Source organism: Lates calcarifer, linkage group LG1, assembly GCF_001640805.2.
Source record: "Lates calcarifer isolate ASB-BC8 linkage group LG1, TLL_Latcal_v3, whole genome shotgun sequence".
Taxonomy (NCBI): domain Eukaryota; kingdom Metazoa; phylum Chordata; class Actinopteri; family Centropomidae; genus Lates; species Lates calcarifer.
Window position 1 is genome coordinate 12,385,045 of NC_066833.1, and position 19,796 is coordinate 12,404,840.

General features: G+C 39.9%; 1 protein-coding gene across 2 annotated transcripts in view; it reads left to right on the forward strand.

Annotated features, from left to right (window-relative positions):
- Positions 1-19,796, forward strand: part of asic4a (acid-sensing (proton-gated) ion channel family member 4a) — a 68,951-nt gene that overhangs the window by 40,571 nt on the left and 8,584 nt on the right. For both annotated transcript variants that reach the window (XM_018682021.2, XM_018682022.2), the window contains exons 2-5: positions 14,900-15,044; positions 15,440-15,567; positions 15,678-15,831; positions 19,137-19,190. In XM_018682021.2, coding sequence (XP_018537537.1) covers positions 14,900-15,044; positions 15,440-15,567; positions 15,678-15,831; positions 19,137-19,190 — 481 coding nt within the window. The remainder of the gene's footprint in view (positions 1-14,899; positions 15,045-15,439; positions 15,568-15,677; positions 15,832-19,136; positions 19,191-19,796) is intronic.

The window sequence follows — 19,796 nt, forward strand, 5'->3', positions numbered from 1 at the left end:
TTTTCTGGTTTTATGTTGATTTGACTAGTCTATATGTTAATGGTTTGAAGGTCTGGGCTGTATGTCCCAGAAGGAAGACAAAATACAGACTCTCAGAACAAGTTGTGTTGGGTTTGAACCCCAAGAGCCTATGTTGTAAAAAAGCAGTTTGAAAATTCAAGTCATGTCACTGTGTCATTAATAACAAGCATTAGGATATTACACATAGAACCTTTAAGTTTTAATAATGTAGTAAACTACAACAAAACCAGCTCACGACTACAGTTCTAGGATGGAAATAACTGTTGGACATTTTTGTAGTTTTGTGTGATTTAATGTTTTATTCATAACGTCCAAAAAAGCTAAAGTCAGTTTCTCATGTCAGTTGTGTTTTAGATTCGAAAAACCCACTTATCACACAATTAAAAAGCACAGAAGTGAGAATGAAGTTATCAAAATGCAGAATTTCAGAGATAAAAACAGACTGTTACATGTGTTTTTCCACATGGTTGAAGTTGAGGCATTGTAGTTTGATCCAACAGCGCTCCACTGCATGTCCCAGTGGAAGGGAAATAAAAGTAAGTAGTACACAGCTTTGAAGAGGAGCAACTGAGGACCATGCAAATAGGCAGAATATTTCATGTCAGGGCCAGTCATAATGACAAAAGAAAAAAAGCATACCTTTTAGTTTCATTCAGCAAAGCTGCTCCGTCGTTAAATAGTTGCTGTGCCATGACCTCTTGGGAAATTAAAAACATATTGTGCCACAATTTCCCTGTGACTCAGAGGATCCCTGGGGAGAGCACTTTTAAAATTTCTAATAAAGGAGACTTCAAATTACAGAGAGGGGACCTGGCATTAATTAAACTGGGGATTCCAGTAGGGTCAACTTCTCATATTTATCTGTTTATACTCATGGTTTGGTCTTCTGTAAAGACTGTTTGGTGTATTGAGGTCACAGCTCATGGGTAAAACAAACATGTGGGTGTTCACAAGTATGATACAGAGATGATTTATGTGTTACAATAAACCAAAATGATAAGGTCATAAAAATGTTTTGCAGTAGTGGGGGGTGGGGGGGGGGGGGGCAAAGTTCTATTATTTTTCTTCTTTAAAGAATTGAAAGGATCTTTTAACTGTGGAAAATGTGCTGTTTGCTCCTTAATTATTACCACATTTAATGTCGTCACCTCATATGTCAGATTAAGAGCAAGTCTGGTTCACCAAGCTTTGTTTGCCCTACAAAATGAACTACACCAGCAGGAATCTGTCGTTATTGCTGCTGTACCAATCTACAAATTGTTTGCGGTCTTGGGCTTTATTGCAGACTGGTTTGCAGGCAGTGTACAAAGGATGTGAGATGTTGTTTTTCTGTGTTGTATCTGACTAATATTATACTTCCTGTTTTGAGGAATACAACTGCAAGTTTTGATTTTAGGTTTTTTGTCCTACTGGTGGTGGAAACTAAACACAACAATGTCATGTGAATTGCTGAGGTTTGATGACGTAGAATGAAGTCCGACAGATGCAGTTTGGTGTGGATATTTATGATCCGTGTGCATGATTTCAAGTGATTTATTGCATTTTCCTGTAGTTCTGCTCCTAACTTATAATTTTCATTTCTCTGTGAATCTACATGAAGTGTTTACATTCAACCATGATGTCAGACAACTCTGCAAAACCCCAGATTACATTCAGTCACTCTGATCAATACTTTTATATTAACAATGGGAAGAAATGACTATGTGTGACATGAAAGGTGTCATTTGTTGTGACAAACCCACAGAGCTCTGCAATTCTCCTCAGATCTAGGGAACATTTCAGTTTTGGTTGATTTTCACCACTATCAACAACCTTGTTTCCAGGCACAGCAGGCAGTGCTTACAAACCCACTATTAAACTACCTGCCCAGCATCAAACAACAGACTAACTTAGCAACTAGCTGGTGAACATAGTGCAGCATTTAGCAGCTATAGAGCCAGATATTGTTTGGGCAGGCTAAAGCTGCTATCACTTTGGGGTGTGTGTCTTGTTATTTGTCATTTCCTCTCAATGAAAAACATTTGCTGGCAGTATTTACAACACAAGGATTTAGCCTGAGGTTTGTTTTACATCACAGTTACAACCAGTGATCCCAATCAGTAATTTCCTGTGTTACCACACACTCTTACCACACACACAGTGTTTCCCCACTACAGGTTTCATTGAGTTTGGTCTTATAGATTTCTTGATGAGGTACGTTGCATGAATCTTAAAATTTGAAACTTTCTGCACTGTTTATTTCAAATTATTTAGTTGATTAACTATTTGTTTAATAAATCAAAACATTGGGTGTCCATGTACTTCAATGTTTTGATGATATTTGGTTGTAAAGGTTGAGCTATGTATTTCCAGATTTACCAGGCTGTCAGTTTTAAACAATAAGTGTCTTCTTGTAGAAGCAAAACAATTCAGAATCTACATCACTGCACTCGATAGATTAACTATAGGAGAGGTCGCAGGAGGACATGGCTACATGAGCCTCGGTTATGGTGCAAACCATGGTTGCATGACTTTAATTACATTGTCTGTTTGGCAGAGCAGTGGCACATCAATCTTATCTGCTCAGCTGCATGCAATAATCCCAAACCTCAACAAAACCCTCTCAGCTGACACATGACCAACAGAAATACAGCAGATATTATGCTCTCTGTTTTGCCACTACAAAGTGAGAACTTATTTTTATTTAATGCATTTTTGAATCTCACCTTCTGTGAGAAAAATGTCCCTTATCCCAGGCGTGCCTCTTTGTTTGTTTTGTTTAGCATTACAGATTGGGCCTTAACAATGTCTGATCAAACTTAATTGAAGATAAGGCCAACTTTATCTCCAACTCAACAAACAGCAGGGTAGAGCCAAGTAGGAGTGATGGATGGCCCCTCCTAGCTTCTCTTGTTGTTTGTTTCATCCCTCGCTGTGTTTAAAAATGACCCTTCAAAATGGTACCAACGGTGGAAACTAGTGTTCTCAGCTGCGCTGAAGGAGGACATGCTTGCTTGGGTAATCCTTTACCATGGCTTTTACAAGGGGCTTTCTTGGCACCAAGGCAGCCCTTCAAACATCAATATTGGGTGTGAGCTACCCCCTTTGGGTAGGTTCAGTTGATGACTTTCCATCCCTGTACTAGAGCTTGCTGGCAGAGATGGAAGCGCCATGGGAATGCACTGACATTGATTTCTTCATCCCAATGCACATGCTGATGTATTGACCGCCATGCCGATCAGTTAGAGACATTCTGTTTGCCGCTGTTTGGTGGAGCTGAAAGACAGTGAGCAGAATTTTATCAGACTGAGCCCAGAGAGTCAAAGGCCATATTCATTTCATTTCACTGCAGCACCATCTTCCTCTTATTCTGTTACTTCCAGGAAGAAATTCTGCTTTGACCGTTCCTGTCTGTGAAATGTTGCCGGAGTCACTCTAGAAAAGAAGTCTTACTGTTCAAGCCATGATGACAACCAGTGTGATTATGCTGAGGGGTGTCTGAGTGCAAACAGTAAGGTCTGCTCCTCTCTGTTGCACTTACTGTCATTCACTTGCAGTCAGCTGCTCATGTTTAAAATGCTTTGGAAGGGTAAAGACATGCATAGAAAGCTTTGTGTACAGTCGGCTGGGTGTTTCGTCTTCCGTCACAGTGAAAAGACTCTAATGCATGGGACACTGAAATCATGATTAAGTCATCTTGATAGTGTCATTGCGCGTTAATGATAAGTAATGCACAGCATAGAATTCACAGGCTGCAGGATGTTCAGACGACTGATGTTTTCTGTGGTATATTTTGCAGCTTGTTGTCATAGTGCGGCTAAAATAAACATGCTCGGTTTCTGACATCTGTCAAAGTGAATTATAGATCCTGAGAAGAGTTGCAGAAGTCACAATTCTTCTTCTTGGTTTACAGCTTTGTTTTTTGTTATGATAAATCATGCATTTTTAGTGCCTGGCTGGAGTCGGACTTATACAACACGTGCTCTAGAGGCAGAATATGAGAGGGAAACACACTGCAGCTGCTTCCTCCCCTTCAGGTAATAGAACTGATTGTGTGTATGTGTGTGTTTGGGGGGGGGGGGCAAATGACTTTGAAACAAGACAAATATTGCTGCATATTTGATGATCTAATATCAATGTGCGAAAGATAAATTAATTGTATGTCTTCAGCCATCACCTTAAATCTATCAAAGCCCTGAAATTCAAATAGTTTTACTATTTATATGCAGTGAATCCTGGAGCTGATAGATATGTGAAGTGTTTGCATTATGTCATCTCATTTCTGCCTGCTAAAGTGCTTGTCACTGGAAGCATTCAGGTTGGTTTTGTGTCCGTTACATGCAGTGAAATTGCTTAGAGTTGTGTTAATGGAACTCAGTCACAATCTGAGCAGCTCGGGACAAGGTCAAAGTCAAGGCTACCACCTTTGAAATTGATTTGACACAGATTGATCCACACGGAGCAAATGTGTGTTTAAAAAATGCATGCCTTTTGATATTTTCATATTATAAATGTTGAAGCCAATAGTCACCCGTGACACACAGAGAAAAATATATAATATATTCATCTCCTTACCTATAGAGGAGATTCAGTATAAATACCTCCATCTGCCTTGCAGATGACGCATAAAATTGCTCTGTTTATGACAAAAAATGATTTATCTGTTGCCTTACGGATGAAAAAATGAATATATACAGAATATATTTTAACTATTCGCTTACATATATATATATATATATATATATATATATATATATATATATATATATATATATATATATATAGAGAGATAGAGAGAGAGAGAGAGAGAGAGAGAGAGAGAGAGAGAGAGACTCCTCCTCTGTGGTCCTGAATGTCTGTATAAAATTGTTTAGCATACATGGGTTTCATAACTTCCTCTGTGAAATGTTGCAGATATTTACACACATTTAACTTCAGTGTGTGATTTGGACCACAGTGTCACACTGTCACATGAGAGTTGTTAGGTCACATGACAATCATGTGAGAATATGGGCAACCAGTGTAGCATTTCTGTTGGTCTTGGTTGTAATTTTGACAGTGAGTAATGCATTTCAGTAATAGGCCACATGATGGTGACAACCATCTCGACCTCCACCAAAGCTTAGTCTAGTGTACAATGGCACAGACTCACTCTGCGGCTTTGGCTGTAAATAACAACAAACAACTTCAGCGTGGGTAAACTCCAAGGAGATCAAATGCACATTGACAGTCAGGGCTGTAACCACAGGAAGCCTTCCAATATTTTGAGGCCCTATCACAAGCTAGGTTCTTTAACTGACAGTCAGAGCCCAGGCAACAGGCCTGGGATTGTCACGACTGTGGGATATACAGAGTCTAACGTCAACTCTTTCTAATCTGCACTGAGCCTCTGATGCAGGATATCAAAAGTGCCTATTATGTTTAAGGAAAATTAAAATTTAAAAGTGAGGCAGCTGTGTCATCAACTTCTGAAAGTTTCGGGAGCAGATGCAATAACCATGTTAGCATGGTGTGAAATTGATCTTTTGACAAATGTTTTATTAAACCTTTAAATGGCAATTATAAAAGGATTGACGGATTATTATTGAAAATGTAAAACATAAAGAAAAAATGACCGCAGACTTGTCCTTGAAGTTTTGGAGCTTCAGATGCTTCCTGGAAGGTGTCCTGTGGTCTCATGATCCCCATTTGGCAGAACTGGAGTCCACATGCCAAACATCTGGGCAGGTGGCATCCAGCCACTCGGCTAATAGCAGGCCAGATATCTGGCCTGTCTTTGATGTGCAGAGAGGGATTACTGAGGTCCTCTGCTCTCACTCTTTACAACCCGGTATTAAAGGGGCATCAAATCATCTATAATCTTTATCGACCTCCATGGGCGAACAGTAGATGTTGCAACAATAGCGACAGATGAGGCACAAAGAGAGAGGGAGACAAGTAAACCAAGCAATTTGAGAGAAATTTCTATTGAAAAACTGATTAATAGTGGAATAATTATATTTGTGCTTTGTTTGAAAGGGTGTTCAGTCTTCATAACTGCAACGTGATGCCAGTCGCTCATTTGTACGACAATACAAGGATGTGTGTGTATGTGCATAATGTGTGTGTGGGTGGGTGGCTGAATGGGCCTGTGGAGTTTTTGTTCCAGAATAGAATGAGCACCAGAAAGTGAGTTTATGAAATGCCACCACCTCAAATGTAATTATTAATTCAGTGAAATTAATCATCCACTCTATCAGTCCCCTGCAGATACACTCTGCAGAAATATGGTCATTTTGTCCTATAAAAATGTTTCTTACTGTGACTTTGATCAGTCAGTCAAGGACAGGATCAGTGGTCCAGGATTTTCAATTCTTGTTCGATCTGCCCGTCCTTTGTTGCATTGCTGCATTATCTCCTTTTTTTTAACTCAGCCATTTGGGAGGATTGTGATTAGAGGCCAAATTAAACTGGGTGTGTTTAGGTGTGCAGTTTAAACCCCTGTGTCTGCCAGACTTCCTTAGGCTCTGGCTTTAGATCCAGCTTAGACTAATGGACTGTGAGATCTACTCTTGACTCAAAACAAGCTCTTTCGCATGAGCAAAAACACTAATCAGACTTGTTTACTTGGATGATTTATGTAGCATGAAAAACATGAATCCCCATGCTCATAAATGTTACACGCTTGAGAGGCAAATATTGTTTTACTTTTGCACTCACCAAAAGGGGAAGGTTTGGATTTAGTGAGTCAGTAAATGGGTAAGTAAGTGCACTTATTGCACCATCTTGTGAATAAAGCAAGTGTTGCACGTCATCAGGAGTCCCAGGACAATAAAGATGTTACAGTGGGGAGAAATTATAGTCAATTATAATCTCATGCACCAGACACATTTTCTAAAATACTTAAAATTGCAAGCACTTTTATTTGTAGATACATGTGCTGGGTTATGAATAACTTGTCACAAAATGACAAGAGCTAGGAGCTGATATTTATTTGCATCTGTATCTTTCTCATATCCCTGAAGGGACACCATATTTTATATTGATGATTCATGTCAAGAGATAGTAGATCCTACTTTTCCTCTCCGGAAGTTTCATCAACCCTAACATGTGGCTTCAATCCAACAGATATCATTTCCCCAGAGTTCCCTGGCAAAGAAAAACAACAACACAGGTGTCTTGGTTATGATGAATACTAAATAAAAGGTTGGCCAGGGAACTGTGACGGCGTTTCTTCAGTGGCAGTTGGGTGGGAGTGTTTGTGTTTTGGAGTGGGTGCCAGAGTCTGAGAGAAGCAGAGAGTGGTACGAGATTGAGAGCTTAGGAAATGAAATCCTGTGTTAATGACAGAGGTACCTTAATTAAACCCGAATATCTAAATGACCGCAGAAAAACAAAGTCGACAGTTAGACAAATGCCTAAGGCGGGACTGTTTGCCGGTGCAGTGCCCAGGGCAGATTTCTCCTTGGCTATATCAGTGTCTACCATACAGAATGACTGATCAGAACTGTGAGCAACATTAGATGAGGTGGAAAAGTAGAGCACACTTGGCTCATGTATAGCAGGTAATATGCTCCTTTGCTATCTTGACAGCAGCATTATACTTTGCATTCAGCATGTCTGTACTGTACTCCCCTCTTCTGAGCCATGACCTCAAGCTGTATAGTGGAATAAACAGCCTGAAATTGTTCCCAAACCACCACAGGCCAAAAAATAACCATAGCTTTACCAGAGGGAAAGCTACAGGATCCTGAATGATTCACATGGCCCAGAGTTTGATAGGAACATGCCAGGACTATTATGAAGTTTCTATGGGATTAAAGATACTATGACACGAAAATCACCAACCAGGTTGACTCATTTTAATAGAGAGATGGATAATGGCTGCTATTTTCCCCAGCGGAGAACAATTAATAGGCTATGTTCTGTTCGACTTTGAGGTCAAGAATTACTTACTGTTTTGGTTAGACCCAGGCACAAGCTCTAGCTGCTGGAAATGATTCACCTCAATTACACATAAAGACTGATTAGGGACCTGTCTCACCATGGTGATCCAAATGAATTATCCCCAGAATGTCAGTAGTTTCTAATCACATTTATAAAACATGTCCTTTATGGGCCCATGGCCGTTGCGTTAGTGCACGCTGTACTCACATCTCTGAGAGTGCTGAATGTAGTGGACTATTCTATTTGTGTGTTGCTGTATTGTGCTGGAGAGCCTGTCCATTTTCAAGAGCATCTCTCACTGCTCCATTAGCTGAATACGGTCGGATATGCAGGGAATAGCAGCATGGGAGGAAAAAGGGACAGAAAAAAAATGGGAATACTAACATTTGAAGAGAGAGAGGTTTGCTGAGTGCATTGTTCTGAATTTGGTGCTCCACTTATTTTTCATGCTCTGTTGGAGGAAACCAGAAAGAGGGCAGCAAGGGGAGAGCAGAGATGAGTCAGAACTCCTACACTAATGATTGAAACAAGTTTTGCAGGTTTACATGTAAGATCATCATTTTAATGTATGGCATTTAGTCAAACGAGAGAGCAAAACATAAAGGCATACTACTTAAAATCTACTTAAAATGGTCAAGTAAGTTCATCACCTTGTAGTGTAAACCTACCTCAAACTCTAATAGTGAGAGCAGCAGGGTAATCAGCAAAAGTTATATTTTCTTCTTGTTAATCAGAAGGTCTGCTGGGAACACTCATTACATCCAGCATTCATTTACATGTCTCATAACAGTTTGAGGAAACCACCCTTATTTATTAAACATGTTATTCCACCCAGCAGCAGAGTAAGACAAACCATGATGACACCCCGCTGATTGCACAGTATTTACCTCACTTGAATGACTGTATTAAACTAACATTGAGGTCTTGGCACTCAGTTGTGTAATGAAGGTTGGAATTGAAACACAATAACTGTAATGTGTCGAATGGCAATCCGAGAGCGCCGTCCCTGGTGCCGTATTCACGGGCCGACATTGAGATGGTGGTTAATGGTGCAAAACATGTGTGCCTCACATTCCACTCTGCATGTCTGAGCTTTTCCTCCATTAAGTCAGACTCATATTCTCTCATTATATCTGAAAGAAGGGGGGGTTAGAGAGGTTATGATGTCAGCCAGATTTGTGTTTACTCCCCACTGTATGTATGTGGAGATTTCAAAGTGCTGACCAACGATAAAAGTAATCAGCCTGACATTTGATTGAGGATTATTTATGAATTATGCAGCTTAACTATGATGCATGAGAAGATGAAAGATTTAGGAGCGAGTTGTTATCACTTTGAGTCAGTTTCTCAGACATGTTCGCTGAGTTAACACATCACTATCATTTTTCTCCCCTAATCTTGAGCTAAACAATGTTTAGAATCTCTGCAGCCTCGCTTTTAGCCCTGTTTATGACTTCTGAAGATTCCTGATAGATAAAGAAAGTACAGGGAGGTGCCATGTCTTCTGTAACACATCTTATCATAATGAAGCGTATGGGATGCAGTAAAATGTGTTACAGACTTTGTTCCTGCACGCAAAGGTTATGTTCACTCTGTAGATTTGTTTTGCTTTTTTCCCTAAGATTCATTCCCCACATTCTTTGTTCTTTTCTGCTCAGAAGGAACCCTAGGATTAAGACATCACATCCTTTTTGTGTCTGCCTTCTAATGCCTGTTGGCAGCAACTGTTTTGACTGAACTGAGGTGTCTCCTTGAGTACTTTTCAAGTCAGCCATGTGGCTTTCTTTCCATTGTTATGTCTGTGTCTTGTCCTCCAGTGCAGGTTGGGCAAAAATGATGACACTGTCTCAGATGCCTTATGTAAGATTTATGTATTGTCAGGGCAATGATGATTTATTTATTTGTTTGGTTGTTTAACAGGGACATTTCAGCATCAAAATACAAACTGCACGGATCAACAGTAGAGATTAAGATGAAACAAAATGAGGCTCCATGTTTTTTTTTTTTCTTTTTCTTTCTCTGTTTGACCATTTGAAAACATCAGCGCATCTGTGTGGGGAGAGAAAAATGTAAACTGGGGACATGTTTAGCTGCAGTGTGAATGTGTCATTATGGCAGGAAGCAAGGAATGTTCTCTGTCATACTGCTCCCTAATGCTCACGGCTTGTGTTGAAATAACATTATGGCCATTTTCCTACCCTGCATATGTGTCACAAGTAGTTATTTATACAAGAATGAAGAAAAAAGGAGTATCTTTAAACAAAACAGAATAAATATTGCGCTAGAGCTTAAAAGACCTTATATCAAATAATTGAAACTAAATGAATGGTTGAAGATTGGGTCATTACATTCTCTATTTTATCTGGTTTTAAGAGGTTAATAATAGATTAGATAACTGGGTGAGAGGGAGGTTTTTGCAGTGTAGTTCTCTGACTGACAGCCCTGTGGCATACACCACTGGTCCTAAGAAAACATTCAGAAATATCATGTAAATATTCAGTTCATGTCACTTTGTGATCCGAGTCTTTCTGCTGGGAGGTTGTAATGAAGCCATTAAATCAAGGGATGCTCTGTCTCAACCTTAAACCTGCATGAGCCAGCCTTAATGGTTTCCAACTGCCAATCAGTGCTCTGGTATATTCTACCGCCCCCACCCCCACCCCCCCGTAAATGAATTCAAATCCTCCTTCCTCATACTCAGAAAAGCTGCCCGATGACACGCAGCCTGCTTGGAAATGGATGTCCTCCGGAGAAGCACTGAAGTGATTCCTGCAGGTTATTTAAGGGGAAAAGTGCCATGGGACCGTCAGATCACAGTCATAAAGATGATGTTTGAGGGTTTACCCCACTAGGGCTTATGAATTACATGGAGAGGTGTTGGTCTCTTAATGCATTTAGCATGGAGAGACAGATAATGAAGCAAGGCACTTGAGAATAAAAAAAATACTGGGAAAAGACACATAATGGATTGACATTTAAGACACTTTTGTTATAATTGGTAACAGCATGTGCAAATTTTATGAAGTCAATCATCTTTCCAAAGTATGATGCTGCTGCAGATGAGGGCTTCATCTTAATGCATTTCTACTTTCACTGAAAAGTCTAGTTAAGTTGAGATGATTCTATTTATGAGGCCCTGAATCACGGATTTGTCTTCAAGGACTTTACAGTCTGAAAAGAAGACACCCTATGTCCTTAGACCGTTGTTTAGAATTAAAATAAACTCCACAAAAAAACTTTTAACAGAAAAACCTTTAGAAAAAAACAGCAATCTTCCTCCAGGATTAGGTCAGTGGCCCTATCCCCTTCCCTCTGTCATTGCATTGTGTGTATTGTGTGTAAGTTCCCATCATGTACAACGTGCACAGCAGACTGCACATGGCAGCTTCATTAAATTTTGCCCAGAGACCCCGAAACCGAGTACTACTCTTATTCGGAAATATTGTCCTTCTCTCAACTGAATCAATAAAGGTGTTAGAACTACATTTTGACAGAGGACTCCTCTGTGAGACAGAGGTAGTAAGTAGATGTAGTAAAAAGGAGGTAAAAATGCAGGATTTACTTTAAAGTGGCATGAACAGATTCCTCTATGTTCACCAGCTCGTCACCAACCATGTCAGGGTAATACACACTGGGTTTTTGGAGATAACAGCTGCCTTGCTGCAGCCAACACCAGCGCTATGAGAGTGATGTGATTGAAAATAGTACGGATTGCAGGCCTGTAAAAAAAAAAAGCTGAACAGTAGGCCTTTTTCAAAGAAAACATTTTGACATGTCACAGCAGAAAAAGCACAGGTGTAAACAATAAAGTTACTGATGGCTGCATTCCATTTAGCTGCTCTGGTTTCAGGGACCTGCGACCCTGTGACACCTATCACATACAAGTAGTCATGTGATCCATCGTTACTATAAACATTTTGATTATTGCTGCTCTAAAGCCCATTTTGTTTTCAGTTTGTATTGTGTTTTAGTGCTGCATGCATTATTACCAAACAAATGAATCAAGGAATTTCTACATAATAAAACCTGGGGCATTTGGAGCCCCTGAGGTTTTTGGGGCCCCCGTGGCAGTTTCTTTGCTGGTTGGAAATTATATATAAATAATAATAATAGATAATTGATAATAATAATAAATTGGAGGGTTTCAGGTTTGTGAGAGTGTTTGTGCTCAAACTGAAATTAGAACTGGAACACATGTTTTGATCTGTTTGCCATTACCATCTAAAAGTCTGTCACGCAGAATGGTTTTATTATAGAGCTCCGAATGACAACAAAGTAAACAATGCTGCATTAAGTGCCACAATAATTAGCTCTTGTATACAACTTGAGATACTCAGAGGATTACAATAGCTCTTTTCATTTGGTTTGTAACCACCATGCTGCTGCTCTGTTTCAGCTTGTCAACAGCAGTGCCAAGTCCTCACTTGGGAATTGCCCAAGTCAGTCCTGTTACCTTCACTAAACTTGGTGCAAGATGTAACAAGAGAAAAATGCTCCATCAGTCACGTTGCAGATGCAGAAAGTGAGGAAATGGAGGGGGGCTCAGAAGCTGAGAAATAAACCAGTGGAAGCTCTGCCAACAAGCATTTCCTTGGTGAGATGATGGGAAAACTTCCCTGTACTCTCTGGGGACATCGTTTGTGAGCACACCAACGCCCTCCAGAGCCCAAAGTTTTACAGCGGAACCTGTGCAGTTGGTCGGGGTGTTTTGAGCATTTCCAAAGTGAAATCCTCTTTTGCCTCCGTTGCCTCCTCCATCAGATAAAGTCTGCCTGCCGAGGCTTAAGTGTGTCAATGAACGGGGAGGGGAGGATCAATGATAAGTGCAGCTTACCTTCTCAACTGCTTCGCACCAGCCAAATAGAGATTAAACCATTTCAACCTAATAGCACATGTCAGTCAAAAGTCACACTTGAATACTTGTAGCCCCCCCCCCTCACCTACACTCTACTACCTCACATTTTCTAATTACACTGGTTGGAAAGATGCTGCAATTTACCCCCCTAAAAAATGCAAATTGGCAATGAGAACTAACTGAAACAGTTTTCACCACGAAAACACTTTTGTACTGCATCAAGGCCTGAGCTGAGATCTGTAATCATGTCAGCCATTTCTCTGAATCCTCAACGAAAACTCACTTTGAAGGTTACCACTGGTAATGCGTTCAAACACACACACACACACTCAATACAAACATGCATGCACACACTCCCAGATCAAAGGCCTCAGGGTCTATTATTGCATAAAAAACAGCTGTACATCTCAATAGCAGCTTTTGTAAATAGTGCTCCTTTCTTGCTCTAATCACTGTTGTGGACATTGCAAAATTGCCCACTGTTACAGGGAATTACTCGACTGAACCCCACAACAGTGGCTTTGATTTGTTGTTCAACCATCTCAGATGTGAATACACCCTGTGGTCTGTAAATGAGAGCTTGTGTTGTTCCACCAGTGTCCCTTATTTAGACATCAGAGTGCTCATTAGGTGGATCAAGCTGATATCAAAGTCAGAGCACAAACGTCAATGTTATGGGGAATGCTGGGACCGTCGCAGTGTTTCTTAATGACATGTCTGCCATCTCTTCAGCTCGATTGTTATTTCACTGTCATTTCTCCAGCGTCTTGTCTGTTGACCTCTCCTGCCATGTGATTTCCTCTGCTTTAATACCTTCATCACCATCCTCTATTATTTGATGTTTGGACAAAAGGAATCCAACACATTACTCATATTGCTCACACTGCAACTCTGATGCTGTTTGGCAAACACAAAACTAACCTTGGAAACTGGGCTGGAGTTGCTGGTGTGTAAACTTCCCTAAATCCAATAAAAAGCAGAGCAGTGCTGCAAATGTAGTCTAAACTCTGTATCTGTAACCCCAGAAACTAATGTGGTTAAGTAATGATACAGCATAGTCCTTGGCAGTAGCTGTACAGTAACAGTTGCTGTAGGTACTAAGCTAGTTAGTTTGACATTCTTCTGAATGTAACTTACTTTAAGAAGATAAATTTAATCAATTTCTTACACTGTTGCTCCTCTTTCTTTTTGAAAAGGCTAAACACACACACACACACACACACACACTATCCTCAACTCTCTTTAAATGCAGAGTATCACTCTTGCCAGAGCTTGACATGTACTGCTTCAACATGGTGAGAAATCCAGACCTTGACAGACCTTGCATGCCTGGTTACGGTTGCTAAGCTATGATTGGACCGTCACTGTGTCACCAGTGGAGACGTTTAGCCAACATTTAATTGAATAGTAAAAATAAAAATAAGTATTTTGTGTGTGATAGAATCAAACCATAAGAAGGAGTAGAGACATTAATAACTTTGTTGTTTTCTACTATTAGTCTGTGTGTTAGAAGACTTGTCAGTTACTTTGGGAGTTATGGCAAGTTCCCAGCCTGTGTTTTGGATTTTGGTGGTGATACCACAGTTCATAGGGATTGTGCCTTTAAAACTCAGAGGATATAATAGATAAATGACTTGTGAGAGGGATATTTTGTGCAGTGCAGCAGTTTAAACGAGAGGCATAAAAAAAAGATGATATGTCCCCAACAGAGACAGCTCCTCTGATAGGTGGTGATGTGATAGCTCATTTAAAGCAGCCTCTCTTTTATTGTCTTTTGTTTTCTCTTGAAGGAAGATTAAAGAATCTCTTATGCCATTCGATATTTCAGTGGGATGGTAGTACTATTGAGCAGCATTGTGCAGGGTTTGTGTGGTGGGTGCTGGGAATTCATTCAAATACAGCTTATCAAAGTCCACGAGGGACTGAGCCAGCAGACTGCAGCCAGAGGTTCGTGGGTAATATCCAGAAACTTGCAGAGACTCAGCTTGTTTATTTATTTTTCGTTTCAATATATCTGCCTTCATTCCAATTCACCACGGGTACAAGCTTGTCACATCCAGCATGTGGACTTTGTCATGTTTATGGTGATGTTCATGATATGAATTTATACTCCTCTAGGTTTACACCAGATATGGGAAATGCTACACTTTTAATGGCAACAAGACTACATCCAGGAAAACCAAGCAGGGTGGAATGGGAAATGGGCTGGAGATCATGCTGGATATACAGCAGGATGAGTATCTGCCCATCTGGAGAGAGACAAGTAAGCCTCAAAACTATTTGTCCATTGTAATCCTATCCTGTGCTACAGTATGAGATACCTCTGCCGGGGCTTAAATAAAAAAATAACCTGCATTCATTTCTTGAGGTCACGATACATGTAAATAATGCGGTTTTTGATTGCATTCCTATGACCAGAAAAAGGTGATTTGTGAAAGGAAATCCCTGAACAACATATACCTCCTCAGATTTGTGCTTTATTGTAGTTGTCACATAATATTAATCCCTACTGGCTGATTTTTGTAACATGACTGAAGTATGACTGGTTTTGGTTTCAGTTAGCGTCAAACTAAGTCTGTCAGATGAGGCAGCAGTCTGAAATTCCCTTGTATTCTCCCTTTGTAAACCTCTGTGCTCGTGCTCTGTTTCATCCTGAAGATGAGACGTCCCTGGAGGCCGGCATCAGAGTTCAGATCCACAGTCAAGATGAGCCTCCCTACATCCACCAGCTGGGCTTTGGTGTCTCCCCGGGTTTTCAGACCTTTGTTTCATGTCAGGAGCAGAGGGTAGGTCTTCTTCATCATAGTACCCACACCCCCCAAATCAGATCACTGTTCTCCCTGAAACCATCCGCTGGTGGTTGAGACTGGAGTCTAATAAATCTCTGCGTTCTTAGCTGACCTATCTGCCCCAGCCCTGGGGGAACTGCCGCTCCACCAGCAAAGAGAAGTTCCCAGGATACGACACATACAGCATCAGTGCCTGTCGCTTGCTCTGTGAGACTAACGAGGTCCTACGAGTTTGCAACTGCAGGATGGTGCATATGCCTGGTAAGATCACCCCCTACCTTGTATTTACCTCTCCATGTTTTTTGTCATGACATAGCAAATACACAGGCACTGGCAAAAAATACTCCATCGGAGTCAGCTGGCTATTATATATATTATATTATATATTATATTATATTATATTATATTATATTACATATATATAGTATTTCCCACCGTTTTTAAAATTGTTAGATCTAGCATAATTGAGCAGCCAGCCCTGTATTTGCATGATATTAGGTGACCCACTGAACAAAACAAGTCATCATTTTTGGCACACTTGAAAAATTCCAGCAGAGAGATAATTTGGGCTGCCACATGCCTGACCTTGATGCTTGATATCTGGAGTGGGATGCTCTTCAGTAGCGCTGCCAGCTCTCTGGCCAGTAACGCATCAGATCAGACTAAAGTCTCAATGAGTTTTGGATTCTTTTGCTCATACATCTCAGCTGATTTGGAATCTCTCTGTTGTGCTTCTGTGGCCTTTATTAATTATTATGATTGACTGATATGATTGGTTCTGTTTGTTTTCGTGTTTAGCTTCTACTGGTTGAGGATTGTGAGTATCACTGAGGATTGTTGCAGTTGTAAGGAAATGACAAAAGAAAGAGGCCCACTTCACTTTATTGATAGTGTTCGATATCAAAAATCTAACAGCATGAATGGGCAAATGGATTTCAGTATCACTTGAATACAGACTGAAATAAATGCAGAATGCAGTACATTTATCTAGTAACATTAACAACTAAAAATTAATGAAGCAGTGACAAACCCCAAATATATCAGAGGTTAATACACAAGGAAACTGTGATTCCTCCTTTTACACAGATTCTCTGTCCAGCTTTTGGACATGTTATAGAGGTGAGTTCAACAAACACATAGTCAGATTATTGCGCTTACTCAATGTGTGCATCATCATGGCCAGAGTGCATGAAATGAGAGTTGAATCACTAAATGCAGGCTGTTCGACCAATGTGTCTAACAGGTAGGCATGTTTGGAGCAATAGCATTTGAAGTTAAGGCAGGAAACTTACAACGTATGCATGAATCACTTCCATATTTCCACAGTGCACCTGACATTTGCAGCTAAAAATATATGAGGAACTATATGAATAAACAACACAGTATGAGATATCTGCAGTACAAAAAAGTTTAATATGAGTTTAACTCGACACTGCAGTAACTGCTTTGATGCATTGTGGAGTTTTGACAAAGAAAATCTCTTCATCAGACTATAAAATATAAATAATGTGGTTCTCAGGTTACACACTTGCACATCAGTCGCACATTTCAAACTTCTATTTGCAGGCTGTAATGGCTGGACCAAAGTGGTAGTCTGATCTGTAGAGAGAAATCACAGCTAATCATTTGATCTCAGCAGGCTCTGGGGTGGACTATTTTCTAATCAGTTCGTGTGCTCTGCAGGGGAACAGAGCCTACCTCAGCATTACAGTAACCCAGTGAGCTCAAGGTTTTGGGGAAAGTAGCTAAGATGGACATTAACTCCCATATCAACGTATGGAAACATTTTACTGCTTTTTAGTCTCATGCAGCTGCAAACTCAGCTAGCCAGCATATCAGATCCAAACCTATAAAAAGTACGTAATGTCTCACCAACCAGCTGTCTGGAGAAACTGCACCTCTTTCAAAAACTGCAACAATTATTCAACTGAATGAGACAAGTAAAAAAAAAGAAAAGTCTGTAGAATAGGAAGCTTTAGAATTAATAGATAGTAAATAAGCATTGAGAGAGCAGAGGTGTACAAGGCCGAGCAGAACCACTTTGCCTTCTGTGATGATGTATTAAATCAGATATTTATTATATCAGATATAATAAATGTGTAAGCTTTTCCAGGCCATTTGTCCATTGCAGCTTGCAGGTAGCGTGCATTAGTTGACTGCACTTATCAATAGTGAATAAAATTTACCATTGCATATTAAGTGCACTGAAACCACTTCAGAAGGTCCCAGAAAGCAATTGGCTCTAAAGCTCACCAGGGAGCATGAGGCCAACTCGTGAATTGAAAATTGTTTTATAGCCTCAATGTGACAACACGGTGCTATATCAGTGAAAAGAAAGAGACGTGTGACTTACACAATTTACAGTATTGGTTTTTCTTTTTTTTTTCCTCTAGCAGACCTCTGTAGGCACAGCAGCAATGTTGGTCGGCTGTTACTCACTTACATAATCCAGCAACTGTTTACAATCTTCTTAACATGCCAACATAATTATGTTCATATAATCCCACACATTTGTCTTGTTTTCTTGTTAATGTTTCTTGTCATTGATTCATATTGTTGTTTATGTTGTTCTTATGTCATTGTTCTTATTTCCTCCATCTAGTTGATGTCTACAGTGACATATTCATGCATCTGTGATTGTTAGTTAGCTGGATATCACAAAAACAACTTCTCAAATTTCTAAAAATTTCTTTGAAACTTTGGCCAAGGAACAAGTGATTACATTTGTAGGTGGGTTGCACCACCATGTGGCCATTAATAAAGCATTTCATGTTTTCGCGCATAACTCCTGCACTGTGAGTCATAGAAGCAAAACTGTGTTTTCTTGGCTCCTTTGGTTTAAGATTAATATTTTAGTGTTCCATCCTATTTCTATATTTGGATGACCACCCAAAAAAAGCTATTAAGTTGTTCTTGCTCTTGATATGTAGACAGCATACACAGACACTGGGTAGTTTTTGCCTCCACACTCAAAACATTTAAAAATAGAAAACACAGGGCATTTTAATGTCTTTTTTTTCCAATCAATAATGTTTAATGATGACGTATTTGGTGTCAAATCAATGCATTTCTACTCTGACAAAAAGCCGAAAGTGTGCAAAGACTCATTCCTCAGGTCATCAGACTTTATTTCACTGTGTATTAATTAACATTTCTTAGTGACTGGGAAGCAGTCTTCCACAAAACATTAACCCCATGAACATTTCACAACAGACAAACACACCTCTGCCAATTAATTGTGCTGCTGATGAATACCTGTCATTAATGGCCTGGGCAATATGTTTGTCTGCAAGGAAGTGAGTCATTGATTGGTTTTTAAAGACTTTCTAAATATGCCTCACGGGTGGAGCCACCGTGCTCCATTTCTCAGTGCAATCAAGGGCAGACGTCCAAGATGGTCCAGGCTCTATGAATGGAAGTCATCCTCTGTGTGCCTGCCTTCATTTGGAGATGAATGATAAGCTGTGGAGTGTTGTTCACAGCCATGGTTCCTCATTGCAGCAGACATGGGTCACCGATCATTTTGTTTCTGATTGATCAGACTCATTTTCTGTTCTCCTCTCCAGGAACTGCAGATATCTGCCCTCCCAGTAAAATCAACTGTGTTGACAAAGCACTCGGTAAGAAACAATCTCCCTTCATTTCTTTTCTCATTACAATAGATTCCCCCAAAGGGAAATGGAAACACAATCAGTAAATATGATAAGGATTTTTTTTTCTGTAATACAAATACCTGGAGGTAGACTGGATATTTTGAAATGACTTTTCCTCATTGTGATTTAGTCACTTTAGAGCTTGATGGCTGTGCTGCCACCATTGTTGAACTGTTAATATTTAACCGGCGCTCCATTCCTGCGTATCTGCACCCCACCCCACCCACCATCAGCCTTCACTCCTGCTTCATTCTCCTCCACCACACATTGTGGCTGAACAAAGGTGCCTTGGTTTCAAAGGCATTACAGTTGCACTAAAAAAAAAGGCATTTTTATGGCCATGGCAGACATATAAGTACAATTATCATCTCTCAGGCAAATAAGCCAGAAAGTTAATTATGTCTCTCTTTGCTGAATTCAAACCCCATTTAAAATATGACTGAATGAAATCTTAGATATATCTTCCAAGAATGGATCATATTCACGTTGGTTATATTACTGAGTCAAATTGCATGAATATATTCCCCCTTTATGAAAGGTAATAAATTAAAATATAATTTATATATTTATATT